Source organism: Dendropsophus ebraccatus, chromosome 9 (assembly GCF_027789765.1).
Source record: "Dendropsophus ebraccatus isolate aDenEbr1 chromosome 9, aDenEbr1.pat, whole genome shotgun sequence".
In the NCBI taxonomy this organism is placed as follows: domain Eukaryota; kingdom Metazoa; phylum Chordata; class Amphibia; order Anura; family Hylidae; genus Dendropsophus; species Dendropsophus ebraccatus.
In genome coordinates this window covers 36,504,413-36,517,662 of record NC_091462.1, presented here as the reverse complement: position 1 = coordinate 36,517,662, position 13,250 = coordinate 36,504,413, and the positions used below count along the sequence as shown (strand labels likewise).

At 43.1% G+C, this 13,250-nt stretch overlaps 1 protein-coding gene across 1 annotated transcript in view; it reads right to left on the bottom strand.

Annotated features, from left to right (window-relative positions):
• MTX2 (metaxin 2) overlaps window positions 1–13,250 on the bottom strand; it is a 50,425-nt gene that overhangs the window by 19,385 nt on the left and 17,790 nt on the right. The window contains exon 3 of the mRNA XM_069982998.1: window positions 12,255–12,301. Within this exon, the coding sequence (XP_069839099.1) occupies window positions 12,255–12,301 (47 nt within the window). The remainder of the gene's footprint in view (window positions 1–12,254; window positions 12,302–13,250) is intronic.

The window sequence follows — 13,250 nt, the reverse complement described above, 5'->3', positions numbered from 1 at the left end:
GAGCCGCCAAAGCCACTTAATGCATTATTGCTGCTCTATTCTTCAGAGATTTCAGGGTCCCTGTTCTCAAGATAGGGCCCTACTGGTTAGACCCCCTGTAGTCTTTTAGCTATGCCCTATCCTGTGCATACACTGTATAGGGCTTAACTACTCAAAATGGAAATTCCCATTTAAAGGGCCTGTCCAGGGGGGTGGGGGTGGAAATCAACATTTTTTTTTTAAGGGGTCACCTGCCTGATCCCACATTGCTGCCACTAACATGGTGCTTGTTTACTGCTTCATGGTGCCATCTCAACAGGCAGGAAATGCTAGCTCAGGAGAATCACCTCTGCAATGGCAGGAAATCTGGTAGGCCAGTACCCTTTTGTACCCCCCTCCAATTAACTTATTTTAACATCACATGTATATCTAGCTGCCTTTTCTTCTAGAATGCCAAAAATATATATTGGTTGCATATTTTTTAAACTCTTACAGAATTAACTACATCGTCACTTTTCTAAGAAAACGATACGCTTAAAGCTTAAGAATAGTCTGGATTTATTTATTCCTTATCATCCCTTCAGAATTATGATATCAGTGATCAAAGAGAACAGGATCCAGTATGAATGTCAGAGATATATAGTACATGTGGAAATGGTGGAACTTGGACTAGATGCTGACAGATGCTCGTGGATTGAGATGTCAGGCTAATTGGAAAAGTACCCTTCGTACTCTTTGAGTGTCTCTTACGGGATTGTTTTACCTCTGTGACCTTGACCGGGGCCTTATGAATCATTAAGTGCCTCATCTGACATTGTGGAAGTTATTTCTCGACATGTTTCCCGCCCAAAAAAAAATGAGGCTTCCCGCTGTTTTCATACTGAGAAGATGGTTTGTTGACACTAGATTTAACTCTGATAATGTTACTGATGGAAATGTCTAGTCATCAGCAAACATTGGAGAACAGAAGGCAGCGACTGCTAAAGAGGCAACGCGGTGTGTGCTGCAAGGAGAGCTTCCTATAGATAACAAACCGCCTAGAAGTTTACTGCTAAAGTCATGGCAGTGATGGCACCATGAAAACATTTGTATATATTCTTAGTTAAACTCTTTTAATTAACGGTTTATTCCAGGAACACAGATTTAGACGCCATCCTATCCCATAATACCCCTAATGCTACGTTCCATGCTGCCAGGAACTGGTGCTTGAGCCTGCCTTTCTATAGGAAAATATGGCCATAAGTATCCATTTTATGTTAATGGGAATTCATGGAGTCTTAAAAAACTTCAGGTGCCAGCGCACTAGTCAAGGGATAGTCACCACTGTTCGATTGTTAGTGTTAGGGTCCTATTACACGGGCCCATGAAGGTCCGATCGATACTGTAAACGAGCACAGTTTACTGGGCCTATTATACGGCCCGAGAATCATTTAGCAAGGGTGGCACAAACATTGTTAGAAATTTCCATGCAACGCTTGCCCAAACAGTTACCACTTAGCACCACGCGCTGCAGCTTCAGAGCGGCCTGTCTAAGCTGACAAGCCGCTCAGCCAATCACTGCCCATGGCTCAGACAGGATGATCTAAAGCTGCAGTGGTGCCGGGACGCACAGGAGCACAGGAGATGACCGGGAGCAGGGAGAGGGAGTGTAGTAACTGTTTGGGCAATCAGCCGCAAATCGTTATTACACGTAGCAATGCGCAGTCAGCGGCTGATGATTTTAGGTCTGGGCCTAAATAAATTAATCCACCATGTAATAGGGCCCCTAATCTGAGCGCTCTCCCAATTAAGTAAACGGCTAAATTATACCCACCCAGTTGCCAGTCTAGGCCCTCACTAGCAAAATGGACGCTGACACTAAAGAGGTCCATACATCTTCAATATCTGTTGGTCAAATGTTCATTCAGCCAACAGTTCTCTCTGCAACATCCTTCTCTTCCCACCACCATAAATATTATCATGCTTCCTTACATATCAGATGGCTGGTCAGTTCTACTAAAATCGACTCTAATATGCATAGAGACTCTTATCTGTCCGCATTTTGGATGTTATGCATGCAGCAGGATATAACTGCAGAAAACCATGACTAAGGACCCAGTGGGGTCTGAAACGCGTCGGTGTTATATGCACATCTAATAAAGCATTCAACTATATTTGAGCTGGAGAGGATCTCTTCTTCTTTCTTGTATATGCAACCCCGGAGTCCAGGGGAAGTCTCTCCGTGCACAAAACAGCCAATTGAGCCAGGAGACATGTTTTTCTATTCGTCTGAGTGCTGACCTTACAAACGCATTTCTCCTTTTAGAGACTCTTGTAACAATCATAACTGCAGAACTGTGGGGGTTAGGAAAATATGGAGAAAGCAAGTTTGGACGGCACTCAGGGCAGGGGGTGCACGGACAAAAAACAGTCTATGCAAAAAAGATTTTGTGTGCAGAAGATTGGGTGAGTACCGGAAAATCTTTTTTACATAGGAAAAAATGGAGGGACTACTAAACATGGATGGTAACAGCTCAAGGTTCAAGAAAATATCACAGGTCCTCAAGGCCCTAATTGTTTACAGAACCCTGTCAACACGTACCTCTTGAACGTCTTCATGGCATCCAATGCACATCCTGAGTGACATCATCAAATGATATAATGCAAAGGAGCTCACTGCAGCTATGACTTCTGCCATATGGGGGACTATAGAAAGCCATTAAACAAAACTGTCGTACGAGTCTTAAAAAAAAGGCCTGTCCCCATTTACTTGAACGAATTTACTAAGAGACGCATGCCTCTTAGTGAAGCCGGCAGGACCTGAGCCTGTCGCAGAGCTTGCATAGAAATCTACATGTCCTCTATGTGCACTATAGGGCCAGGCATTAGTGTTTGTCACTTTTAGAATATCCAGGACCTTTTAGGCATACAGCCAGCTAAGTTAACTGGGAAAGAGCAAAACATGGAAAAAAAACACATTTTGCCGCATCAGTATCCTTCATCCATTGCTTAATACCATATTGAAACAGCTGCAAGGATCCTTGAAATTTGGACCACATCCCAACTAGAGGAACGATTCTAAATGTGTTACTTAAAATGGCTCCGGATATTAGGAACTCATGCCAACACATACACATTCAATGTTAATTGCCGCCTTGTTTGGGTTATTCACAAACAGATGGGAGTCAGGGAATAGTCACTGTACGTAAGTGGTAATGATGTGACAAAATCTATAGCTTATATGGAAACTAGAACTATGTCATAAAAGTCATTGTAACTCAAACTTGAGCCCTGGAGATGCCATCATTCTAATGGTGGAAGACCCCAGTAATCTCCTATAGTAATAATTTCTGATGTAGTGACTTCCAAGGCAATGTTTCACCCTTGTCCATATGCTCCAATAGGACCTCATTAAAACCTGCAGTTTTGGAGATGCTCTGGACCAATTGTTTAGCCACTACATTTCGGGACACCCTCTACTAGTGGATACAGCCTATGGCAGCATCAAAACCCAAGTCCTCTATGCCCAGAAAAAATGAAGTATCTACACCATGAAAGAAAGGGGATTTTTTGCCAAAGTGGTCGGGGTGAACTTAATAAGAGACTATACACACTTCTAGAGAATATTATTATTAAAGGTTGTCGGTAATAGATTCTGGAGAAGGGTCATTGATCCAGGGATTTATTCTCATTGTCAGATTTAGAGTCAAGAAGGATTCAAAGAAGAATTATTTTTCCTTAAAGCGTAACTGTCATTTCAGAGTTATTTTTTTTAAAACATTAAAGGGGTAGTCCACCAAAAAAAATTTTCTTTCAAATCAACTGCTACCATGAAGTTCCAGAGATTTGTAATTTACTTCTATTAAAAAATCTCAAGCCTTCCAGTACTTATCAGCTGCTGTATGCCCAACAGGAAGTTGTATTATTTCCAGTCTGGAGAGCAGGAGAGGTTTTCTATGGGGATTTGCTCCTGCTTTGGACAGTTCCTGACATGGACAGAGGAGGCAACAGAGAGCACTGGGTCAGACAGGAAAGAAAACACCACTTCCTGCTGGACACACAGCAGCTGATAAGTACTGAAAGACCTAAGTTTTTTTTAATAGAAGTGAATTACAAATCTCTGGCACTTTATGGCACCAGTTGATTTGAAGGAAAACATTTTTGGGTGGACTACCCCTTTAAATATCAACAGTTCAAGCAATTTTAAGAAACTTTGTAATAGGTTTTATAAACCAAAAGAGTTTCCTTCTGGACTGAAAAAGCAATCTCCCAGCCTCCCCCCCCTCCCTTCAGAAGAAGCAGGATTTCTCTGTCCATTATGTGGCTATGGATAGGGGAGGGGCTATTAGGAATGACTGAGCACGGAGCAGTCCTGCACAGCACAACACCCTGCAATCTTCTCTCAGTTCATAGATAAGCACTGACCTTTCTGACCCCTGAATCCTGCGTTTTAGGTGCCCAGTCTACAAACAGCTGACCTTCATGTCACCTCTTCCTGCTCCCTCATCTCCCTCGGCCCCTCCCCCCTCCATAAGGATAGAATGGAGAGAGCAGAACCCGTCTTCACTGGCTTCTCTGTAATGAAGACGTGTTTGCCTGATAATGCACAGATAAGAAGTCAGGGGGGGAGGCTGGGAAATTGCTTCTTGAGTACAGAAGGAGGCTTTTTTGGCTGATTAAACCGATTACAGAGTTTCTTAAAATCACTTATACTACTGATTTCTGCAATAAAAAAAATATGACAGTTACGCTGGATCAACACTGCAGAGTCATAGGCTGAACTGGGTAGACATACTGGGGGGAATTTATGAAGACCGGCGTACAAGGAGGCCACGCCTTGTAAACCCCCCCCCAAGCTCCCCCAGCCCACCCATTGGGTGAGCGGGGCATACGGCAGGCATACGTCAGGGAGAAGGGGCGAATCTGCACCTTCTCCCTGGTGTACGCCTCGGGCAGACGTTTCATAAATGTCCCCCACTGTGTGTCTTTTTTAGCTTTGCAAACTATAAAGAGGCTATGCTTTTTGTACGTATTTTTTTCGACAAAAAGGATGTCTGTTAGAGATGAGCGAACCTCGAGCTTGCTCGAGTCCATCCGAACCCGAACTTTCGGCATTTGATTAGCGGTGGCTGCTGAAGTTGGATAAAGCCCTAAGGCTATGTGGAAAACATGGATATAGTCATTGGCTGTATCCATGTTTTCCAGACAACCTTAGAGCTTTATCCAAGTTCAGCAGCCCCAGCTAATCAAATGCCGATCGTTCGGGTTCGGATGGACTCGAACCCAATCCCGGTTCGCTCATCTCTAATGGCTGTTCAAAAGGGCAGCTGTAAAATGGCCAAAAAAAGAGAAAAACGTTGTGGAAAGCTAGCCTACTCTTTTCTTCCTTTAAAAAAATCCATGCACACATGGAAACACACACACACACACACACACACACAAACCTCTACAGTAACTGGTGTCACCGACTTGATGTCAAACCTTGTACATCCATATCAAGTTGCTATTTTCTCTGTGATGTACAAAGCCTTTAATCCCATTAAGGTAATTGTAGCATCTATAGTTTACCACAAAGAGGGGTCTTAATCATGTTTGTGTCGATTTTCAGCAAAATAATTTCTTTTATACCTGTGAACTGAATTTATAGGAAAGTCAGGTTAAGTTTGAGAAACAATTTATTTTGTGGCACCGCTGAACACTTCAGTAATGATTTAATATAATTGGTGCAGGATTTAGAAAGAGTAAATTCACTTGTAGCACAGGGGAGGTACAGAAGATAAATGAAGATTCTATTCATTTAGCTGTAATTTCATCTGAGGCCTCTATGAGAGATGGTGGCACTCACAGAGTAAAACTGCTTAGCTGGAAATCTAGCGCAGGTAGAGAGGATGTCCTACACAAGCCAAGGTGCGATCCACAGTCCGCTACACTGCTCTCTAAATTATACATACCTCCATATTAATGTGGGAAATCAGGGGGTTTTACCATCTGTGACTTTTTTTTTCGGTGAGATTTGTGATTGATGAGCCACGAAACCTAAAACACAAGTTGTCTTAATCACATTCAGACATAGACGTGAAGGTTCTTCTACCCAAATTGCTTTCCAGCTAGGAACAAGGATCTGTTATGTCATCAGCTATTCCTTACACTGGGAGGCAGAATACAGAATGTGTGTAAACCTTATCATATAGCCGTCTTGGGAACAAATACTATGAATGTCTAGTAGTCTATGTTAACTATTTCCAGGCATCTGTTTTTAATACAGGCCAATACCATGCATCCCATCTCAACTAACATAGTTCTACTTGGAGGACTCATCAAGTTGAATAGATTGCCGCCCATCCGCTCTCAAGAGACTGCCAGTGCCCGCTCGCAACAGAACGGGGAGCAGCAGTTGCAGCCGGGCACTGGGCAGCCCCCGGGGCAGAAGAGACCCAGAGAGCAATTACTGGAGAGCGGGTGAGGACTCAGTGCCATGCTCCTCCTACCAGGTAACTAATACTACTGCCCCCACTACTCATACTACTACTCCCAATACAGCTGCCACTACTAATACACCTACTACTGATACTATTACTCCCAATACTGCTCCCACTACTATTGCTACTACTACTACTCTCACTCCTGATACTACTACTACTCCCATTACTATTGCTACAACTACCCTCCTGATACTTCAACTACCACTACTATTGAAACTAAAACTCCCACTCCTGACACTACTACTCCCCAAACTGCTACTTTTTCTCCCATGAATATATATTATGAGCAACATTCTGATAGGACCCTGGCCCTATTACATATGGGGGGTCATGAAAAAGTTGTCGGTCACTATTTGGCAGTTTGTTTCTGAGCTGGAAGAGTCCATTCTGTAGGGGGAGATCTGTGCTGGTCTCTTCCTGAATGCTGGATGACTGTATATGAGCAGCAGTGTAATATGAAAATATCCTGTGTAATATAGAGGAGGAGAAGACATAAGTAGTGTAGGTGTAACTTCTGTCCTCAGTGTGGTGTTTTCTCTCTGGGAGAAGATTGTGTGTTTTTCTTCAGTGTTCTATGGCTGCAGTAGGCTGTGTGTGTACTATGACTACAGCAGGCTGTGTGTGTGTGTGCTATGGCTGCAGCAGTGTGTGTGTGTGTGTGTGCTATGGCTGCAGCAGGCTGTGTGTATGTGTGCTATGGCTGCAGCAAGCTGTGTGTGCACACTATGGCTGCAGCAAGCTGTGTGTATGTGTGCTATGGCCGCAGCAGGCTGTGTGTGCATGTGTGTGTGGTGTGCACTATGGCTGCAGCAAGTTGTGTGTGTGTGTGCGCTATGGCTGCAGCAGGCTGTGTGTGTGTGTGTGTGTATGTGTGTGTGTGCGTGTGCGTGTGCGTGTGTGCGTGTGCGCGCACGTGCTATGGCTGCAGTAGGCTGTGTGTGTGCTATAGCTGCAGTAGGCTGTGTGTGTGCTATGGCTGCAGCAGGCTGTGTGGGTGTGTGTATGCTATGGCTGCAGCAGGCTGTGTGTGTGTGCGTGCTATTGCATGCCCCCACAGTGACCTTCTATATCACTATGTGTGACCCCTCTCTATATCACTATGTGTGACCCCCTGTATATCACTATGGCTGACCTCTATTTCACAGGTATCTGGCATTGTTAGCAGTGTTTTTTTTAAGTATGGTGAATATTTAGTTAGAAACATAGAAGACTGTCAGCAGGAAAAGATCACCTGCTCCATCTAGTCTAGTTCTGAGATGTTCAGGACATGGAGGCTGGAGACTGGCTGCATCCACTGCACACACAGGAGAAGCTTCCTTTGTATGTTTCAGAAGTCGCCCCAGGATCATGTAATACATTAGGGAGAAGCTGCTGAGCCAGTGTGATAAATAACTCCCCTGGTATATGACTGGCCATTTATGAAGAAGCAGGAGTCGGAGTCGGGAGTTGGACTCGGTCCTGATAAAATTCAGGAGTCGGAGTCGGAGTTGGAGCTGCGGCTTACCGACTCCACAGCCCTGCCTATGAAATTACATTTTTATTTGTCAGTGTTGAGAAGGAAGTACTATAGCCTGCCACACTACCTTACTTGGCCTGCACATCCGTCAAGGAGGGCTTGGGAGGTTAGGGCACTTGAGCAGTTTAGCTCCACCTCTTTGACACTTGGCTGAGAGATGAATAGGAGATTTCATAAGTTTAGCAGCTGCCATTAGCGTCAGGAAAGGTAGAGTTTGCTTTATAACCTAATAACTATCCGATACGGCTCACAGATTCTGTTTAAGGAAAATAATTATTGACACAGAAAGAAAAAAAAATGTTTGTTATATATTTCACTTAAAAACATTAAGAGAAGAATTAAATGGAATGCAGCATTGTCATAGAAACCACCGGTGTCTCCCATCACTACGTTGTGCCTTTAAGTCACTTTATATATCTCAGAATATCAACCTGAATAGAGAAACCATCCGCCCAGTATTCCATCCGTGTTTTTCTTACTGAAAGTTCGGAAGCTTCGGCTTCAGATAAGACTCTGCTGCTTTGTATTCTATGGCAAGCGGCACTATAAAGCGATATCTCCGCACGACTGTCATTTGTTAGATATCTTTATAGATCAAAAATATGCACAATCCACAGTCTGAATCTGTATTTAATGAACTTCCTATAAAAATCCTTTGAGGCTATTTGAATCTGATATTTTCATAAAGTGACCACATATAACCATGGCTACTATCAGCTGTCAGCCAGGCTTATTAAACTAAAGAACGCCAATTCAATACACACACAGTTTAATTTATCATTGAACTGACAGATAAAGTACCAGAGCTGTAGTTGGAAGAAACTATATCAGGTTACTACAGATAGTACCTGCGGGTATACGCTTTATAAAAAGAAAAAAAAAAAAAGAAAAAAAAAGATTAGAACACAGTGAAAGGACATCTGTGAACGGGACAGACCCCTTTATCTTAGGTCATCAATAAAGTATCCCAATAGAGGGGGAATTTTCAGGACTAAGGGCAGCATCCCTATACATCCCCCCCCCCCCCATAAAGGTCCCCATACTTCTTATACTTTTGCCAGCCATAGCCAACGCTCATGGGAGCTTAAGTTGTCGGTATAGTTTGTGAGAGGCTCTCCAGACCAACCAAAAACGGATTATGTCGGTGGAGATGGGGGTCGGGTGTGATGAAAAACCACCTTCCGACCCCTTTGTTCTGGGAGAAATAAGCTGCAGCCAGAGGACCACCAAAACCACAATATTAAGTGGCCCTTTCAGTCAAGATCCAACTGAATTTACGAGTCTAAGGATATAACAATACCAAAGCCAGGTATCCATCCACAGACAGCTTTTTTGGGGTGTTGCCCCTCATCAGCGTGGAGTAGAATTGTGGCTAGATGGGAGCAATGCCTAGTAGACCAACATGGTAAAACAATCACTGATCTCAGGGAGACCAACTAAAGAAGAAACTAAAGGCTTCTAGTAAAATAAGTCAACACTGTGATAAACGCATTGCCCCCTGGGGGGAAAAAATGCAAAAAGAGTCTGTAAAGCCTCATTTAAGAGTCTTGAAACACAGGACTAGCCAGATATCCTTTCAAGGAAGAACCTAGCCAAGGGGTGACTCCTGTAAGGAGATCACCAAAATCACCATATTACATGTAAGACAAATATGGGATGTCTGCCATCTTGATACCTCCTAATGTAGCCTACATTTTTCATGATGCATCTGACTTGGTAGAGACAAAGAGAGTGGAGTCCTAAGTGCGGAACGTGACTTTGAACCTCTGTCTCACACTATAAAGTCTCAGTGTATCCCTATAAGATGCAACCACCATCTTTTCCACCATCCACTATCTTTTCCAGTGGCAGAAATGGTATCTTCAGCAGAATACTATGTACACAGATGAACAAGGAGGTCAGAAGTGGTCAGTGAGGGAAAGGGTCAGAGAGCTGCCAGATGGGATTTAAAGGGGTTATCCAGCGCTACAAAAACATAGCCACTTTCCCCCTACTGTTGTCTCCAGTTTGGGTGGGGTTTTGAAACTCTGTTCCATTAAAGTAAATGGAGCTTAATTGCAAACTGCACCTGAACTGGAGACAACAGTAGGGGGAAAAGTGGTCATTTTTTGTAGCGCTGGATAACAAAAATAGAAGATCTAATCCTGGAGTTCGCAAGAATCAGCTACACAGGAGATACAACTCCCTGGCTATCCAGAAGAGCACATCATTTAGTTGTGATCACATGACCCAGTTGAAACAATGAAAAGCTCAATATAACAAATGCAGCTGAGCTACAATGAAACTAATTCCTCGGCAGGAATAAGGCTAGTGAGTTAGCATTATGGCCCAGAATGATCAAAGGGGGTAAAATAGAAACTGGTGTAAACTGCCCACAGCAACCAATCACAGTAGTTATGGGAAGGATACACCAGTATCTACGTTACACCGTTTGATAAATCTGGGCATATAGGTACCCAAAAAAATTTACATTTTTGCAGTCTATAGAATCTCAAGGGGGTAGTCACAATGGCTCAGGGCAGTCACTACCGTTTAGAGCATGAAGGTCCCCATTAAAGACTGAGCAGTAATAACTGCCCCGTTGCCAGTTGCCCTTATTAGCATATAGAGGGAAAAAGCTAACAGCACAGAATGCCAGGAAACAGGGAGAGAGGGTAAAAGAAAGAGAAAAAAGCCATTACTTTCATGCTGCAAGAACAAGGAGTCATTGGGGCAGTCCCTGACAGCTTCCACATATTTGCAGTTTATTGAATAAGACCATCAGCGTGAACACACAGTGATATCACCCCAGAATAACTCCTACGTGTTTCGAGTCCATTATGCACCCTTACTCATGGCCATAAGGATGCATATTAAACTTGGTGAACTCAGGCCTTTTTGGATCAGGTATCGACAATGATTGGAGTGGGAGTCCATGCAGACTGTAAAGCTGGAGTGGATTGCCATTTAATTTTCCTGGCAGCTTCCCCCTGCCCCACCAACCTCGACTGATAAGACATCTAAGAAGCCCCAGTTATTCGTGGTTCAGACAGCATGGAAGCTCCCTTTAAAGGCTTATTTTAGCCAGTAGCATTTATGGTTGTAATCGAGGCTAGGGGCTACATTAGTGCCACAGTCTTTCAATAGAGCAGCAAAGCATATGCTTGACCTGTGCTGCATTCAACCTCCTCCTATCTTTGGGGGCAATTCTGGCAATTGGTTGGGGTTTAGGGTTTGCAATACTGCAAGTTTAACATATCCAAGCTTTATTCAGCAATTTTATGTAATATAGTATAGGGAAATGTGCCTCTGCCAGACACCTCAGAATCAAAGGTGGATGAAGGTGGGAGGCCCAAATACCTGTAAAATCATTGCCTGCACCCCAAATTTCACCAATATTACCTTGTACATATGGCTGGCTTCAGGAGTAAAGCAGAACCCGTCGTAAAAAGTCAAATGACAATAAAAAGGACAAGTAGTATCAATTAATTATACAAATCTATTCTTTGTTCAGACCTTCCTCCTCTAATTACTCGAATGCGATTATTCTTACATTTGGTCATTTTCATTCACATTAATAATTGCTACTAAACAAACCCTTACAGGTCAGCATTACATAGCCCGACCAACAGCGGCCCCAAAGCATAGCAGACATGGTTAATAGCAATTTCTCCAGAGTCTGTGGTTTTATTGTTATGGACACTCGTGAAATATTTATGGTAAAAGACCATCACAAGTAAGAGCCTAGGCCTTTGCTTAAAATACACTTATGGATTTTGCCTGCTCCGCTCACTACCGTCTCGGTTAAAGGATGACCTCAGGATAAAATGAACTCAGACTAAACTAAATAAGGCCGTGAACATGGGGGGGACGTAAGGCTAATGGCCATCCCATGAGTCTGGGAGGACTGAAGACCATTAAGACTACAAGTTTGATTGAACAGAAGTTGACGAAAGCGCCGCAGACTGCTCAGCAGCAAACCGAGGACAAGGGCTCAATAAGCGGCGGATGGCGGACACCATAAATAGTTAAATGTTCTCATATTAAATATGGATGATCTTGGACTTGCAGCATTGCCTATCTTTAGAAATAATGTATGGACCTAGGATGATGAAACGTTTGTAGTCAGGTCAGGAGTAGTGAATGGTTTCACCCCGGCAGATGACCTAGGTTACAAGATGAAATTGTCTTTGTTGAGCTCATGAAGTGAGAGGTTGGATTTGGCTGCAAGTCTGAAACAAGTGGAGGCTGGAGGTCACAGCTGCAGATTTTTAACAAGGTAGTGGAGGGGAACTTTGATTTCAGGAATAAATCATTACCTGGACAGCGAGACAAGAAGCATTGTCAGACAGCAGAACCTGTTCACCTGAGGAAGAGACAAACACAACAATGTGAGCGCGCCCGAGTATCCTGGAACAGCAATTATTTTATTGAGGATTTAGAAAATAGTAAAATTCTGAGTAAACTTAAAAAAAACGTACAATTATAACAACATAATGGACAAATAATAATAATTACAAAGTTGTTATACTTAACTTACTATTAAGGAACCATTTAGGATTGTATTAGAATAACAAAATAAGGCACACACAACAGAAAAACAAGTTGTTGTTATTTAGCACTCAAAACAATGGGCATTGTTTTAAATGAAAATTGCATTGAAGTCTAAGGACCATAACCGGAAATAATTGACATGATCATTATTTCCATGGCCGTAGGAAACAACAGCCGTTGTGCAATACATTGTGTGAAACAACAGTTGTTGTTAGCGTTGACTTCAATGCAAATCATTACATCATGAAAAGAACAGCCATTGTGTAATTTGAACACAATGGCCGTTTTTTTGTTGTTTTTTCTTTTCATAAAGGGTACAAACACACACACCTTATACGCAGCAGATACGCAGCAAATACGCAGCAGATCTGCAGCAGATTTGATGGTGCAGATTTGATGCTGTGTTCAGTTATTTAGATCTAATCTGCTGCGTATTTGTTGCGTATTTGCTGCGTATTGCAGCAGTAAATACGCTGCGTATACGGTGTGTGGGTTTATACCCAAAAAGTGTGTTGTGTGGACATAGCCCAAGCTATACTCACCAGGTTAACCCTCTGCATTTCTAGTGCACTGATTAGATGATGCCAGGGGAAGGAAGGGGGGGGGCAAGGTCGGGGGGGTGGGAGGCATGGCTGGAAACCTGCATAAATCATGGCATAATTCTACACCTGCTCCACAGCAGGTATAGATTTCTGCGCCCAACAGGTAGAAAGCACAAGTATTGCCAGATTTACTAAGAGGTGTGCGCCTCTTGGTAAATC